This window comes from Halichoerus grypus, chromosome 8, assembly GCF_964656455.1.
Source record: "Halichoerus grypus chromosome 8, mHalGry1.hap1.1, whole genome shotgun sequence".
Classification (NCBI taxonomy): Eukaryota; Metazoa; Chordata; class Mammalia; order Carnivora; family Phocidae; genus Halichoerus; species Halichoerus grypus.
Genome location: NC_135719.1, coordinates 124602860 through 124621186, shown reverse-complemented (window position 1 = coordinate 124621186; position 18327 = coordinate 124602860). Strand labels below are relative to the sequence as shown.

Sequence of the window (18327 nt, the reverse complement as noted above, 5' to 3'; positions counted from 1 at the left end):
AAAAGGGGGATGGGAAGAAATGATATATAAGAGTTGACCATTTTTCAATATACCAGTTTTGAGTAGTATGGCTTTAGCACTGTTAGCTGGATTAGCCATGCATGAAACAGGGCAAAAGCTGCTGAGGCAGGCGGATCCCGGGACCAGAGCCTACCCTTAAAGCAGCCACCAATGATATACAGCATACTACGCAGAAGTTAAGAACTTAAATCTGGCTTCAAAATTCCTATTCAGTGTCCCTTCCTCCCTTGAGACTTTCTCCCTTAAGAATGGCAAAGTAGTTCCATGCAATTTCTGTGTCCCACGCTTCAACTATGCACTAGTATCATATTACAAAACCGAGGAGGCTTGTTGTGGAAGCATGCTGGGCCGTGTAGACTCCGCACAGAAGTTTACACAAACATGGTCACTTATACACAAAACTGACTGAGTGGGATACAAGTAACTAAAACACAGGATCTCGGACTTCATTAGTGGGATCACTGTAAAAATCTTCTGAAATAGTTTATACATAAACTACTTAGGCCTCTAATAAATCAAAGTTTCTTCTACGGGGCTTTCAATAGATACTGCTCTTCCAGACTGTACTGTGTAATTTAGCCTTTACTTACATACTATCTTCTATTCACTCAATGTTGTTTCCCATATGTAAGTTTTGACTTCTCAACTAGATTTTAAGGTCCCTGGTTTCTACTTTTATCTTTCACATGGTGCCAGGCACACAGTAGGCACTGAATAAATGCATGCTGACCTCACCTGTTAAGTTTTTCAGAGAAGAGGGCCTGGCCTGTGTAACTTGGGTGAAATTTCTATACCAGAGAGGAGCAACTGTTTCCTAGAGAGCCCTTTCTTTTCTCCAGAAGATATGGCTTTTGAAGGTATGGAGAAATTGCTTTATATCTCCTCTGTAAAACCTGGTTATGTTCTGTTTAAATGTTTTAAAAGTTAAGTTCTTCCATAACTGCAATAGGAAAGATAGAAATAGTTGGGCTAGGATGCTAAGATTGTGGATAATTTTCTTCTTAAATTTTTTTCTCTTTATTCTTTCGTTACATCATCTGTTCAACAAAAAAAATATATTTTTTTAACAGATTCACTTATCCATCCCAGAGACAAAGAACACAAATGCTACGCAATCATACCACAGCCACTCACGAGAAATGAAATTAATTAAAACCTTCATTTTGGAGACAACCCCATTCCTTAGTCCCTAGTTGCAGCCCATTTTCCCCCAAATAAAGGAGAGTTGAAAGTCTTACCATCATCAACTCCTAGGATAGAATTGGTATTTGGTAGGTTCAAGGACTCTCCACCAAGGCTGGGCTGGGAATTCATAGGCACCAGGTTTTTACTGGTTACTGAAGCCTCTTCAAGCAAACTACTGCCCATTAGTGGCTCAGCTGCACAGAGAACAGGATGTGAGAGACACGCTGCAGGCCAGGCTGTGCCTGGGCCCCATTTTCCTTCACAGGAAGCTGGCCTTTCCTTTCAGAACTGGAAGTTAACCTGTATCTTGGATGCTATCTACTTTTGGGGAGCAAGAATAAACCTAGAAGGGAAGGGTGGAGCCTCATAGATAAATATCCTTGCCTGCGATCAGCATGTGGAGAATTAATATATGAAATGGGATGGATGCATCCTTGGAAAGGAGTATATGGAATGAAATAATTGATTAAAGACATGGAAAAAAAATAATAAAAACGAGTTATCAAATTTAAGTTAGGGTAAAAAGGGAATCATGAATGATATGTAAAAAATGTTTAAACCCTCGTCTTACAGAAGACTTTATTACAGTAATACTCATATGCTGGTTCATGGATCAGCACTAGTTACCATTAAACTTACTACAGAAACCAAAACTACAGATTCTGGGATCTTACTCCCAAATAATTTCAGTTATCAGTTTGAACTGTTTTGTTTTATTTGGGGGGGAGGGGTGGACAGGCAATACAAATATATACATTTTAAAAGCTTACAGATTTTACTGTAGAGCTATATTTGGAAACCACTAGTCCATCAAATGAGACTAGGTCTCTCTCCCTAACACAGAATCTGAAAATTTCCAGATAACCAGATAGGCCAGTTATTTGGCTTTTTGAACCCAGAAGATACAGCCCTCCACTCCACCTTCTCTCCTCACCAGTTTGCTCCTGCTCTTGACTCCCAGCTGCTCCCAGCTGCAAATGATGCTTTCTCATGTGCACATTCCTACTCCCACTCTGAGAGAAGGTCTTCCCACAGACCTGACACTGATGAGGCTTCTCTCCTGAAACAGAGAGCAGGTTAAGACAGGGTAGCCAAAAAAAAATAGGGTACATTTCTGACATCAAGAGAATGGACTCAAGACCTGGACAGAGAAGTTCAGAGAATGTTAAACTAAACAGAAGAGGCTTTTCCTTCTCCCATTCTCCACCCAGCCTTGGAGGTCCCCAGCCTCAAAACCTTCATACACCAGGGAAGGCAGGAAGAGTTCAGCAGCAGGGCTTAGCATGCTCATTGCTCCCAGCTCCTATCCTTACAGTACCCACTGTACTGCTGCCTTCACAACCTCTTTGATATCAGATCATGGCAGCCACACAGAATATTTCCTTCCCTTTCCAGATACAGTATGCCATGGAGCTCCAGAACATGTACCATCCTCAAGGATTCCAACCCTGGGTTCAGAATACCCCCTTATCCCACTTCCTGCCACTACTCTCACAGCCGTCAGCGTTTACACCGGTGGTTCTTCTACACTGTGATCTGAACTATCCTCTGTGTCCTCAAGTCCAAAGCTCTCAGTCACTCTTCCACCTACTCAGACAATGACACTTGGAGCTGGGGTCAGAAACACATGCCTATAGGAGATTAGTAGGTAGCCAAAGTAAGTGAAATGGCCAGAAAATTTCCAGAAAAGGAAAATCTATAGAGACAGAAAGCTGACCAGTAACTGCCTGGATCTGGGCGTGGGAGCAGGAACTGACAACCAGGGGGCACAAAAGAACTTTCTGGTATGACAGAATTGTTCTAAAACTGGATTGTGCTGATGACTGTACAATTCTGTATATTTTCTATCACTGATTTGTATGCTTACAATGGATGAACTTTAAGGTATATGCATTATACATCAAAAAAGCTGTTCAAAGAGAACTACAGTGGATTGATACACAGTGACTACATAGAAACCCATGAATTTACTAGAAGAAACAAGAGCACCAATTTCTTATTTTGAAAATTCATAATTAAAAGAAATGAAAAGGAACACACGTTTTTCCTGCCTTTCCTGTGCAAATTACCAAATAGCCCTACTGGATAGAGAAGACACTTATTATACACAGAAGAATTCCAACTGATGTGAACAGAATGATAGAATTAGAAAACCACCATTTTACAATCCTAATGAAATAACCAATTCAGGCATCACTCATGAAACCATACAGCAAAAGGTGCTAGGGAACTTTACAATGTGAAGATCAGGGTGTTACCACCTGAACCCACTGATAAATTCTGACAACCAAGCACTGCGTGCCTCCTGATATGATGATACAAAATGAAACACATACAACCATTTATAACACATCCTTGCCAAATCTTTGAACCTTTGAAGCTTTTAGGGCTTACTTCCATTTATAGGAAATCTAAGGGAACAAGTTAAATAACATAAAAGGAAGCAAACCAACAAATCCAGAATGTGGGACATTCCATAAAACCCAACTAACTGTAGTGCAATAAGTCTATGGCATGAAAAAAAAAAGTCGCTATAGGCAGATTTAGATTAAAGAAGGCTTACTAAGTATAATAATTAAACTAAGTACAATAATTAAACCTTATTGGATCCTGATTTAAACAAACCCATTGTAAAAGACATTTTTGAGACAACTGCAAAAAAAATAAACATGCACTGGGTATGAGATAAAACTAAAGAATTGTTAATTCTGAAAGGTATGATAACAGTATTGTTGTTATGTAAGAAAATGTCTTTGTTTTCTCTACTCTTATGTATGTTTGACATAATTTTATATAATAAAATTAAGTAAGATAAAATAAAAACACTCTACAAGCCAAGCAAAACATACCTGGAAGTCCACATCTAACCCACAGGTTAACAGTTTGTCACCTTCTGCTTAGAACTTGTCATCAAGTAAGAGCTCAACTCTGAAATTCATATCCCTGATTGCTTACACCTCTCCAACTCCCTCGCTCCCACTGAACTGCTTTGCTGTCCTCATCACAAATAACTTCCAGTTCCTTCTCTCCACTCCTCCTGTTCTGGCTTCCCTATACTTCCCATGGCTAACCATTTGAACAATTACTTGATTCCATTCTAGAATCCCTCTCCACTCTTGAGTTCACTTCTGCCTTGGCAATCTCTGCTTTGAATAACCCCCATGGCCCATATCTGATGTAACTTATTAAGCACCCAACACAGTGCCAAATAAATTTTCTGATCTCCTCAGAAAAGCTCTGGATTAAAAAGCAATTCAATCAATGGCTCAGCTGAGAATAAAGCAATTAGGTTTTCCCCCCTTGATTATACAACCCTTTTAATCCAATTATCAAGAGCCTTGATTTCTGATTCTGTCATGAGAAGTAAACTTTATATTGAACAGTTTGTTTCTTTCTAGATTTATTTATACCATTTCCCCACCACCACCACCCTTTTACCCTTTTGGTTCTCTACCTTCCCTGAAATCTATGAAAGGCATGGGTTCTAGTACCTGAGTGAACCACCAAGTGTTTTCGCAGGCTAGAATACTCAGCAAAGGAACGGCCACATCCTTGGGCTTCACAAAGGAAAGGCTTCTCTCCTAGAGACAGAAAATGACATAAAGAGTCAGTCTTCTGATGAACTATCTATTACTCTCTTTTTCCATTAACCTATCCAGTTTCCAATGACTTGCTCAGATTTCTTGAATTCGGGCTATGTAGTTTCAGTGGGGCTATCTATCCAATAAGTGTCACCTCTCAATGGTCTCCTAGCCAACAGCCCACCAGACAGCCCTACCCTCTTCTTTAGAGTGGCTACCTCTGAGCATCATACTTCCTTCTCCTTGCTGGCTCAAGGGCTGACCCCCAGCTACACTGACCCACCTTCTTCAGTGATCCCATCCCTTTTGAGGATATCAAGATTAACATCGCATATGCTGTCAGGATTTTTTACTTTATACCATTCTTTTTATGATTCAGTTTCTAAATCCACTAAAAAGTACAGATTTTTAAAGGTTATAAAATAGGTTTTACATAGTCCCACTGTCTAAAGCAAATAAATGAAAACAGATATTCAGTCAGAGGTACAAAAAAAAATCTGTAACAATATGCTAAAAGTACTTACATCCTGAATAGTGCTATTATGGATGATTTCCTTTCTTTGTGCTTCTCTGTAATTTTTATTGTCTACAATATTACATTGTTGTGGTTTTTTTAATTTTAATTTTTTTTTAAAGATTTTATTTATTTATTCAACAGAGAGAGAGAGAGATAGTGAGAGTAGGAACACAAGCAGGGGGAGCGGGAGAGGGAGAAGCAGGCTTCCTGCCGAGCAGGGAGCCCAATGCAGAACTCGATCCCAGGACCCTGGGATCAGGACCTGAGCCGAAGGCAGATGCTCAACGACTGAGCCACCCAGGCGCCCCTGTTGTTTTTTTTTTTTTTAAGATTTTATTTATTTGACAGAGAAAGAGCACAAGCAGGGAGAGTGGCAGGCAGAGGGAGAGGGAGAAGCAGGCTCCCCGCAGAGCAAGGGAAGCCCAATGCTGGACTCGATCCCAGGACCCCGGGATCATGACCCAAGCCGAAGGCAGTCGCTTAACCAGCTGAGCCACCCAGGCGCCCTACAATATTACATGTTATTTTAAATCAAAGATGCGGGCTAAAAACTAAATAAGGCCTGCAGACTAACTGACAGTACTATTAACCTTCTGGTTTTGCTATCGTACTGTGGCTACAGAGGATGTCACTTTTGGGGAAGCTGGGTAAGGCACACAACATAACTCTTTGTGCTATTTTCGCAACTTCTCATGAGACTCTAATAATTTCAAAATAAAAAGTGAAAAAAAAATCAGAGATGGCAGTTCCTATCTGAGGGTCACAGACTAGTGTGAGAGATACATGTATTCATAAATAACTTTAATATAAATTCCTGTACAAAAAAGTGCTATAAATATTTAGAAAAGGGAGGAATTCCGGGGTGCCTGGGTGGCTCAGTGGGTTGGGCATCCGACTCTTGATGTTGGCTCAAACCATTATTTCAGAGTGGTGGGATCAAGGGCCCCCCACCCCCACCCCATGCTGCTCAGCAGGGAGTCTGCTTCTCTCCCTCTGCCCCTCCCCAACGCTCAAGTGTGCTCTCTCTAAAATAAATAAATCTTAAAAAAAATTTAAATTAAATTAACATAATACAATCTCAAAAGGTTATTGTGAGAACTGAGACACAAGTTAAATATATTCAGCATAGTGGCTGGCACATAGTCAGCCCTCATGGTAAGCCACCGAAATCAGGAGCTTTAATTACTGTTGTCACTACTAATAAAGATCTGCGGTCACTTTTGACATTTAAGATAAACTGAGCTGTCAGCATTTGAAAACAAAATCCTTGGAAGAGCTTTTGGGTCTGACCGGAATTCAAATCCCAACTGTGCCATTTCCTAGCTGTGTAATATTGGGCAAGTTGTTTAACTCTCTAATCCCCTATTTCTTCACCAATAAATACAGTATCTAATTCGTAAGTATCGTTGAGGACTAAAAGAGACAATGTACATGTACTTGACACATACTAAATTGCCTCAATAAATGCTAACTTTTATTATTATATGAATTCTGGCGACTGGGATCTGTGAGGCATCCAGGGATAAATGATTACACTGCGCCCCGGCACTGTGGCAAGAGACACACTGAGTGAAACGGGAGAAACGACAAGTTCTGGAAATGGTGAGCAATTAGGAGATTCACAAGGGAGAGCTAGCAGGAGCTAGAATGAGGAGAGAAAATAAGGTCATACTCCACAGTAAAAGAAAGCATTTTAAGATGTTCAGTTTTATCCAATCTACAAAGGGGATGAGCAGCACGAGGATGAAGAGGTTAATGAATTCAACCATAAGGCATGGTGAACTCTACTTCTTCCCTTATCTAGTCTGCTAGATGTTTTTCTTGTTCTTTTATTCAAAGTGCTTCTTGGAGAGAGTATAGTTTAGTCTCTCAGGAAAAAGCTGAGAACAGAGCTATTCTGCCCTAAAACATACCCGGTGGTAAGGTCAATCTAGCAGGAATCACAGGGACGTACCTAGAGCAAATATGGCTTCAGCTTGGGTTTCACTTTTGAATGCCCTTTAATTGTACCTGCTGTCATTTTAGCAATGCAAGAAGAAAGAAGAGACAAAGAAAGTGGCAAGAAAGTGGGAAAGAACAGTTACACATCCTAAGACTGGTCTCGGTTCAGTGATTAAGCTCTGACAAGAAACTTAGCACATTTTAGGCCAGGTGGCTTGGAAAGTTACCCTTACACTCTTAGAATGAGAGTCAGGGTATCTTTATTTTGCTCCTTTGATATTAATACACTATTTGACCCAGATCAAGTCACTTTCCCATTCTGCTTCTCATGCTGTGAGGCTCCACCAAAAAAGCAAACTCCTCAAAGTCAGGGATTCATCTTAGCTTTTGTATTTCCCCTTCCCCTTCCCCTTACCCCATTTAGGGGCTAGCAGAGGCTCTGTATGGTTTGTGTGATTCAATGGGTATTACTGATCAAAATTAGAATCGTGTAACATTCGAAGATATTTGGAAATACTGATTTTGTCCGTATCTCAGCATATCATTGTTATCAGAGAAGGTCTTATATCCCTTCCTGCACTTTAGGCTCCTACAGGCAGAAATCAACACTGTCCATTCCTCACACACAGGTGAAAGGTCAATAAATGTTACTGAATTAACTGAAAAGTGCCATGAAGCATGTGAAAAGAAATCCCATTTTCAGAGTTTTAGCAACAAGCCTAAACCTTCATTTCTATGCCCACGTCAGAGCCTTTCCTGAGGACAGGCGAGCAAACCCCGAGCCCAGAGGTAGACTGCCTACAGGGAAGTTGGGGTTGCACACACCTGTATGGATGCGCAAGTGGTTCTTCAGATTTCCAGCTGTAGTGAACTGCTTACCACAGCTAGACTCGGGGCACATAAAGGGCTTCTCCCCATTATGGGTCCTCATGTGCACCTTCAGCCTCTGCAGCACATAGAAGCTTTTCCCACAACCTTCTGCAGGACAGATGAAAGAGCGGTCATTTCTGGGGGGGGGAAAAAAAATCACATAAGCAACAATACCTGAAAATGCTCTTTGCTAGAAAGGACAAATCAAAGCTCCTATTGCCTCTCAAAGCAGACAGTAATTCCCAAACCTGGATATACCAGAATCATCTGAAGTTTATTAAAACCAGAGATGCCCCAGGCCTTACTCCCCACCCCCTTTTTTTAAAGTAATCTCTACGCCCAACGTGGGGCTTGAACTCACGACCCCAAGATTAAGAGTTGCATGCTCTACCAACTGCACCAGCCAGGTGCCCCACACCTTACTTCTTGAAAAATGATTTCACAGGTTTATGAGTGACACCCATGCTTATGTATTTTTTTTAAGTCTTCCAAGAAATTATATTTTAAAATGAGATTCCAGAACTCTTGTTCTAAGACGCTTAGGTGCCAAATGTCTTACTAAGTATTTGTGAAGAATGAGGTAAATGAGACAATGCAAACCCTTCTATTAAAAAACAAAAGACATCTTAATCACAAGTGAACTGGAGCCCCTGCTTTCCTTTAATGTGTCAATGGGGGACAAGCTCCTCCAGAAGCCTCAACATTCTTGAGCTCCAAGTATGGAACCTCAAATATGCTCACCTATGTGTTTTGAGATGGTACTTGAAGTGAGCTGGCCACACAAATGTCCGGTCACAGCCTTCAACTGTACATTTGAGCTTCTTTTCCACTTGAGGAAGGGGCCCAGAATCTTTGGGCTGCCCATCACCAGAACTGAGGTGGACATTTTCTCCTGTAACACAGTCACATATTTGTAATCCAGGGAAGGAAGCTGCTGAGGTACTTTGTTTCAAACAATAAAGCTCCTATATTTTATTCCTACTGATCAATAAGCAGGTATCTATCTTCAGTTTCCCTAGCTCTCTTGATACCCATCTAACAACTGAGCACACAATTTGTTCCCATCCCTTTACTCCAGAGAATTATCAAAAGCCATCATGCTTCGTTTCACAAGACCAGGCCTCTTTGGCAAATGTAAGAAATGTCCACAATGGTTTCACATAAAAAAAAGAGAGTTAAACCTATCCTGCATTACACAAATTGGCAGGGAAGCATATGCGTCAACACCCAGAGTGGGATGCTAAAGATAGCTTCTTGTTCCAGGTATTACCGAACTTGTATTTATTTTAGGAGGGGCAGCCATTCTGGCTTAGTTCTGGGCTTATGCTTGTGATTTCTTTTGTAAATGATCACTCTTAGATTTCTATCTTCTGAGGTCAATTTGGCTGTTTCTATCATTTTAGAGAATAAGAATAACCTTCCAATTTCCTGTGCCACTTCTCTTTAAGAATACAAAAACTCAGCTGATTTTACAGTATCTACCCACATTTTTAAAAGCTAGAAATAACATGAAGTTTTTTGTTCAACAGAACAAAAGGAAGGAAGAAAATGAGCACGTAGTGCAGTGCCTCCCTTAAACTTAAGTGAAATCAGTTAAAGCTTTATATAAATCCCAGATTCACAGGTAGTACTCCTTTTCTTTCATTTTCTTCAAGATATAGTTGGATATCAACAGAGAAAAATATTTATGACTACTTAATTATGCTACAAGCATATGGAGTTTATCTTTCTACTACATATACCTCAGGAATAAGATTTATATTTCCAAATTTCCCTCTCAAAAGCCAAGAATAGGGACAATAAATGTTGTGCCCATCACATTTCCTGGAACCTGACAGTTGATCAAGGTTTCCATCCCGTCTACTAATCTTAATCTCTTCCTGTCCTACATTTTCCTTGCTGTACAAGTCATCAAATGCTAATCATAAAACTAATTGCTCCAAGGTCAGAGTAGAATCTAAGATGCCTTTTGCTATTAATTTTTTTCTTTTTTAATATTGTCCCACAGTTTTTTTTTTTTATTTAATTGAAAAATAGCCGCACATGGGTAAATTTTAAACAGTACAAAACTGTATATACCATAAAGGAAATTTCCCACCAACTCCAGAGCTCCAGCTAATTAATTTCTAATGAAAGATCAGTAGAAATCCCACACTAATATAGAAATTTAAACTGCTGACATTTGGGACTTTGTGCATTCAATGTTGTATATACAATGAGAACACTGACAGAACCATGAAATTTAAAAACTGCTCAGAAAACAGTGAACTGCCTTGTATTTGAGTCCTTATGAAACTACTCCCTTAAAAACACAAAGCACTGTTTGCAGAAGATGGATTAGCTTAAAATGACATCAACCAATGATAGTTTTGGATATTTAGAGATCATCTGATGAACTGGTTCCCCCCACGAAAAAAGAGAAAGACAAAGAAATTCAACAGCTTACATGGCGCACATTGGATAACACTGTAAACACTTTAAAGATCCCACAGTTATGTGAGGTCTTCGCATTTGGGATAAAATTTCCAGTGAAAGTATCATATATAGTATGGGTCAGTAAACTTATTCTGTAAAGGGCCAGATACTAAGTATTTTTGGCTTGGAGGACCATACGGTCTTTGTCACAACAACTCAACTTTGCCACTGTAGCACGCAGGCAATTTGTAACGAGTGGGCATGCCTGTGTTCTAACAAAACTTTATTTATAAAACAGGTGGTTATCTGGCCCTTTGCTAACCCCTTATAATATAAAACATCATATACAAAATTTAAATAGATCTGTATTTCAATCAACTTAGATAGAAGTGAAGATGTGCTCTGAGAAACTGCCACCGGACTCACAAAATGGCTTTAGTAACAACAAAGATATTTATGTTAAAGATGCATTTAAATACCAAATAAAATCATTTCATTATGTTAGTGGGTGAAAAGCAATATTAATATATTTCATGATTTAAAGTGTGTGTAATCAAAATAATAGCATTTTCAAAAAACCACTCACAGTGTTTAATTTTATCTCTATGCCTAACGGTTTATATATCTAAGTTAGCCCCCTCAAAGGGTTTTATGGAATCATCTCATTGATAAAATAGAAGACTGTCATATATTTGGGCTCACTTTATATTCAAGTATACGAGGTAGTTGTTAGGTAATAAGGTAACATATTCTGAGAGTAATAAAGACATCCACACAATGCTTTGCTGATTATAAAGCATTTCCCAGGCAAAATCTTATTTAAATCTCCAAAACAACCCAATCAGGTAAGCTACTTGATCTCTGTGTTCTGAACAAGAGAAAACTGCAGCTAAGAAGGTTAAGTCCCCCAGGCAGAGGATGAGTTAGTAACAGCATCAGGTCTGGATCCCAGCTCTCCAGAGGTCAAGGCCAAGGTTCCCTCCCTGCACCAGCTTCTTCCTGGCTCATACAGCACTGCTTCCTTAATGCAAGGAGGAGATGCTGCCGGTTTCAGGACCCAGAGATTAGCAAAAGCATCTCAGGAAGAATCTGAACTTTAGAGCCTCCCCAAAATGGTAAAACTGGCCATTCTAAGCAGCATTACGGTAGTCAAAGCAGAACTAATTATGTTGAAACTAACAGAAGTCTGGAGTTCTCATGAGGAGAAAGGGGAACCCTCCTACACTTTGGTGGGAATGCAAGCTGGTGCAGCCACTCTGGAAAACAGTATGGAGGTTCCTCAAAAAGTTGAAAATAGAGCTACCCTATGACCCAGCAATTGCACTACTGGGTATTTACCGCAAAGATACAAATGCAGTGATCCGAAGGGGTATGTGCACACCAATGTTTTATAGCAGCAACGTCCACAATAGCCAAACTATGGAAAGAGCCAAGATGTCCATCAACAGACGAATGGATAAAGAAGATGTGGTGTATATATACAATGGAATATTATGCAGCCATCAAAAAAAAAACACCCCACAATCTTGCCATTTACAACGACGTGGATGGAACTAGAGAGTATTATGCTAAGCGAAATAAGTCAATCAGAGAAAGACAAGTATCATATGATCTCACTGATAGGAGGAGTTTGAGAAACAAGACAGAGGATCACAGGGGAAGGGAGGAAAAAAATGAAACAAGATGAAACCAGAGAAGGAGACAAACCATAAGAGACTCTTAATCTCAGGAAACAAACTGAGGGTTACTGGAGTGGTGGGGGGTGGGAGGAATGGGGGGGGTGGGAGGAATGGGGGGGCTGGGTGATGGACATTGGGGAGAGTGTGTGCTATGGTGAGCGCTGTGAATTGTTTAAGACTAATGAATCACAGACCTGTACCTCTGAAACAAATAATACATTATATGTTATAAAAAAAAAAAAAAGAAGAAGATAGTAGGAAGGAAAAAATGAAGGGGGGAATCGGAAGGGGAAACTATGGACTCTGAGAAACAAACTGAGGGTTTTGGGGGGGGTGGGTTAGCCTGGTGATGGGTACTGAGGGCACGTATTGCATGAAGCACGGGTGTTATACACAAACAGTGAATCATGGAACACTACATCAAAAATTAATGATGTAATGTATGGTGACTAACATAGTAAAATAAAATTAATAAAAAAAAGTAGGAAAGTGAAAAAAAAAAAAGAAGTCGAGTTCTCTTTGCAGTGACATGGATGGAGCTAGAAACTATTATGCTACGTGAAATAAGTCCGTCAGAGAAGGACAAATACCAGATGATCTCACTCACAGGTGGAATTTTTTTTTTTAAAGATTTTATTTATTTATTTGACAGAGACATAGCGAGAGAGGGAACACAGGCAGGGGGAGTGGGAGAGGGAGAAGCAGGCTTCCCGTGGAGCAGGGAGCCCGATGCGGGGTTAGGGCCCTGGGATCATGACCTGAGCCGAAGGCAGACGCTTAACGACTGAGCCACCCAGGGACCCCTCACAGGTGGAATTAAGAAACAAAAGAGCAAACGGGAAAAAAGAAGAGAGGCAAACCAAGAAACAGACTCTTACCAATAGAAAACAACCAATGGTCACCAGAGGGGAGGTGGGTGAGGGGTGGATGAAATAGGTGATGGAGATTAAGGAATGCACATGTGATGAGCACCTGGTGTTGAATCACTATATTGTACACCTGAAACTAATATTATGCTGTATGTTAACTAACTGGAATTTAAATAAAAACTTAAAAAAAAAGAAGTTTGGAGTTCTCTATGTAGAAAAGATTTAGGTTAATGTTTCTAAAACTGGAATATTCTGAAATATTCACAGGGATCCTTGCAAAAGTTTTTAATTTTGGGGGCGCCTGGGTGGCTCAGTTGGTTAAGCGACTGCCTTCGGCTCAGGTCATGATCCTGGAGTCCCGGGATCGAGTCCCGCATCGGGCTCCCTGCTCGGCAGGGAGTCTGCTTCTCCCTCTGACCCTCCCCCTCTCATGCTCTCTCTGTCTCTCTCATTCTCTCTCTCAGATAAATAAATAAAATAAAAAATCTTTTAAAAAAAAAGTTTTTAATTTTTTATTTTCACTTGCATGGTAATCACAAAATAATCATAAGCATATTCTAGATCATCCAGATGAGCTCCAAACAGCCATGTACCAACATAAGATTTCAGTGCTTAAGCTTGGTTTGTGACAATGATAGTGTGTACCTTAATAATTTGTAGTACCTTAATTGTCACAGATTAAAGAGAAAATATAGAAGCAGCTCTAAAACAAAAAGTATTATGGCATGTTAACATAAGCAAAGGTAGTGCACTGGTTTAGGGGTGGTTTACAGGCATAGTCCTCAAGCTTTAACATGTATTGGAACCACTGAGAGGGCTTACTAAAAGATCGCATGTTTCTGGTTTCAGTAGGATGAGGCCTGAGAATTTGTATTTCTATGTTCCTAGGTGATGCTGATGATTTAAGGACTATATCTGAAAACTACTGGACAGAGAAAAGTGGCACAGAGTTAGTACCGGCATGCTCAACTCAAAAGAAACAGCCCTACAGACTGTTTGGATATTTAAGGTCATATGATGAACTGGTTCCAAAACAAAAGGCAGCGGTGGCAGTTTCAGCAAAACCCCATCGTCTGCCAAAATAAAATATTAACTTTATTCTCACTGGTTTTGTAGTTTTATTCCTATTAATTGGTAATACTGTTTGATTTTATAATGGTATAAAAGTATAGGGAACAGTACAATAAAAACAATTCAAGATAACATCTTGTTTTCCCTTTAAAGGGGCTGTGTACATTATTTAAAGCTGACAACTGAGAATGCTAGTGTTGTTGATTTTGCACATGAATCTGGCATAGCTAAGTTATTTCATAGAAAATAAGACAAACAGTGTACACATTTCTAGGGGTCTGCTCTCACCAATAACTCAGATTCCAGTCAACTCAAAATATGGTCATTGTATTGCCAAAATCCCCACAGAGAATACAGGAAGTGAAAACGTCACAGGGGTCTCACCATTGCTGCTGGTTTTTGCACTCTTTGCCAGCTGTGCGCGAGTAGCAGCAATCAGACTATCATGAGCCAGCTCTTGAACCCGGAGGAACCATGGGATGCTACTGTCCGTGCTCTCACTGGAGAGGAAATCATTCCCTGAATCCTCTGCCTCATCTTGTACAAATACTAAGTGCTCAGCTGAAGAGCCCAGACCTGGAAGAAACGAGAGGATATGTGAAAGCTACCCATCAAGTTGCCCTTCTATCGGCCCTGGCTCGGATACTTCATGGCCTGAATCAGCTATTCCAGATTTTCACCTCTCACCTCAAGCTTCTGTTCTCCTTCTACACTAGGTTATCTATCACCTTTCCACTCCCGGACGACAGGCTTCTCTTTCTTACCTCCTTTGGTTTCAGAGGCAAAGCTGTCCCCCCAGGGTAAGCAAGCTAGTATCCTGACCCTATCCTTCAGTCATCTCTCCGCCATTTGCAAGCCATTCCTCTCTACTGGCCACCTTACAACCTCCCCTTAGAGCCTTTAAATCTGTCTCGCCCATCTTTATCTTTAAAAAGAAGAGAAAATCCCAAGTACTTCTGTAGCTATTTACTGTCTCACAGTCAAGTTTCCTGCAAGCGTAACTTCTAACTTGGGTATCCACTTTCTCACCTGTCATCCACTCCCCACCATGGTTAGAACCCGGCCTCCACCTCTACTACCTCAGTAACAACTGCTCTTGCTCGGGTCACTAGACATACACTCCCCAGTCCTCACCTCATTAGCCCTTCCTGTGGTATTGGCATGATTTACTACCTTTTCTTCTTTAAGACATTTTCCCTCTCTTGGCTTCTCGCATAGCACTCTCCTTCTGTTTTCTTTATCCCTCTCTGGCAGCTCCTCCCCACTCCTCTGTTATTCCCCTCTTAAATGTGTTTTTTCCAGGGTCCCAGATTTGCCTTCTTTTCTGTTTATGCTCCTGAATCAAAGAATCCATGTTCACGGTTTCATACATTTCCTGAATGCTGATAAACACCAAAACAACTTATTTCACACAAGACATTTCTAGAACTCTGGATTCCTGTTTCTAACTCTCTAAAGAACACCTCCTCATGAATGTCCCTCTGAAATCCCAACATCAACAAGCACAAACTGGAACTAATCATCCTCCCCGCCCAGCCCTGTTCTTGGGCTCACTATCTTGCTGAATGGCACAACCTAATTTCCCAAACAAGAAACTTCTTCCTGAAGTCTGTCTTCTCCCCCTACACATTCAACTGATCACCAGACTATACCAATTCTCTAAAATAATAAAATAATAAGGCTTCTTTCCATTTTAAGTATGACTGGGTTAAATATGCCCCGCCGCCCAGTTTTTTTCTTAAGCATGAGCAGAGTTCAGAAAAAGATAAAGAATACCTGCTCTTGTTAGGTTAAGAAGAATAAAAGAAGTGCTATCACTTGGCTGTAGATCTTGCAACAAGCTGGGAGACTCTGGAGTGGACAAAAACTCCGGGGACTTCTGTGCAGTCTGAGCCCTCGTCTCCTCTCCGTCTGGGCCCACATTCACCTGAAGGCTTCTCAACACAGCCGAGGAAGGGACCTCCTTGGAGGAGTTTGTATGACTTGGAGTATCATCTAGCAAAGGGAAAAGACCACGGCTTTATGTGGCACCTCTCTCCATGGGGCTCACCATTCTGATACACGGCACCGAACACCCCTATCACATCCCTTCTAGGAGCAGCAGCCTTTTTATTTTACAAATACAGAATTTCCCTCAGAAGAGAACAGAGCGATAACTTTAAGTTTTAAAGGGAGTCAGCCAAAATGTGAGGGACAGACTCATTTGACATTTGGATGTACCAACCAACCAACCATCCACATTTGGACATCACAGGCCTTTGTCCTTTCGAGGCCAGAAATCAGTACTTTTCCCTCAAAAAATATAGTTACACAATGAATACTAACTCAAGAATAGGATCTAAATTTTAAATTATTTTTCTTGGAAAGAGATCCCTCCCTTTAATTTTTATAGCATGTATGTGACAGTTCTGTTGAGTCATTAGGGGGAAAAAAACCACAGCCTGAGAAATCACTGAAATTTTATAGAATCATAAATATGTTTCATTATACTTCCGGGTTTACACTGAAATGTAAAGAAATAATTCAGAAGACTTGCTCTCTAGGACTTTATTCTAAGGAAAGGAATGACTTTCCAAAGGTTTTGGTTGCAAAACAAGGAATTACACTATAGCGCTAAAGCACTCAATGTTTTCAGGGGTTTCAGTCATCTTTATAAAAGGCAGATAATTTTTTTTCCTTTTTTTAAGGAAGTTAACAGATATTATAGGAATGAAAGTGGAAGCCTAAGGATAGACAGTACTGCCATTTCAAAGTCTAATGAAATAGTACAATATGAATGTACTTAATGTCACAGAACTGGTTAAATTGTAAGTTTATGTGATTAAAATGGTTAACTGGTTTAAATGGCAAATCTTTAGTTATGTATATTTTATCATACACAAAAAGTTTTTAATGAAGTTCATAGCAGTACTGTTTGTCATAGTAAAACACTGGAAAATAACTAAATATTCATCAACAGTGTCATGGATAAAGAAGCTGTGGTTACACTCATATAACAGAACTCTATACAGCAATGAAACCAACCACAGCTTATACACACAAGGATGAATCTCACAACTATAGAATAACATAAGAAAGGTACAACAATATACATTCATATGATTCCAAGGTCTAAAAACACCTAAGATTAAACTGCATTGCTTAGATCTCAGTGGTTAAACTTGGGAAACAAATATCAGTCAAATAATTGAGGGTAGTGGTGACCTAGGAAGAACAGAGGTTGTCTTTATCAGGGAGGAACCCATGGGGGTTTGGGAGCTGGCAAGGTTCTACTTCTTGATTGGGTGGTGGGTATCTCCTTTATAATAATTCTTCGAAATGTATAAGCACAGGGTTTTATACTTTTCTGTACCTATCACAAATCCCAACTAAAAAGAAAACATATCAGCCATGCATGGAATGATACACACATATTTAAGAGGGAGGGGAATAAAGTTAGGGAGGTATGTGCAGATACATTCGTGTTTGTAATATTATGTTTCATGAGCTGGGAGGTGAGTACATGGGTTTTCACTTATTATTATTGATATTGGTTATCTAAAATATTTTTAATCAGGGTACCTGGCAGGCTCGATCAAAAGAGCATGAGACTCTTGATCTTGGGGTTGTGAGTCTGAGCCCCACAGTGGGTGTAGCGATTACTTAAATGAATAAATAAAAACTTTTTAAAAATAAAATAAAATATTTTTAATCAAAATTAAAACTAAAGTTAATGTAGAAAAGAAGATTAATGATTTTGTTCTTCTTTTCACTTCAATATTGTTAAAATATTTATTAAACAAATTAAAATCAGGAGAGAAAAATTTAAGCCCAATGAAGATCAAAATTCATTAGCACATGGAAATGTACACATATTGAAAATCCATAAGGATTTGGAAAAACTCCAACATACCAGTAGAAAAATAGTAGGAGTTGAACGACAGAAGATGTGCGAAAGCTAGGAACTAGACAGGGAAACCTTAAGTCAACACTGGTTGGTTGAATGTATCTGTCCTTCTTGAATCTTTAAACATTGAAAAAAATTTTAAAGTCACTTCAAAAAAAATCAAAGAAACAGGACATCACTAGAGAACAGTAACTAGAAGACTTTATAATAAGCTGTCACCAATCACCAATAGGTGGTGACCCTCCCCTCCCCTGATTTAACATCAGTATTCCAAATTTTAAATATTCCAATT

General features: G+C 39.8%; 1 protein-coding gene across 6 annotated transcripts in view; it reads right to left on the bottom strand.

The window, feature by feature from the left end:
- Positions 1-18327, bottom strand: part of ZNF410 (zinc finger protein 410) — a 40279-nt gene that overhangs the window by 7042 nt on the left and 14910 nt on the right. For 3 of the 6 annotated variants that reach the window (XM_036117805.2, XM_036117802.2, XM_036117803.2), the window contains 7 exons: positions 15926-16144; positions 14534-14725; positions 8857-9007; positions 8071-8252; positions 4698-4787; positions 2141-2266; positions 1260-1400 (listed from right to left, as the gene is read on the bottom strand). In XM_036117805.2, coding sequence (XP_035973698.1) covers positions 1260-1400; positions 2141-2266; positions 4698-4787; positions 8071-8252; positions 8857-9007; positions 14534-14725; positions 15926-16144 — 1101 coding nt within the window. Of the gene's footprint in view, positions 1-756; positions 962-1259; positions 1401-2140; positions 2267-4697; positions 4788-8070; positions 8253-8856; positions 9008-14533; positions 14726-15925; positions 16145-18327 lie in introns of all 6 variants that reach the window. The other 3 variants (XM_036117804.2, XM_036117806.2, XR_004925241.2) reach the window with 2 other exon arrangements.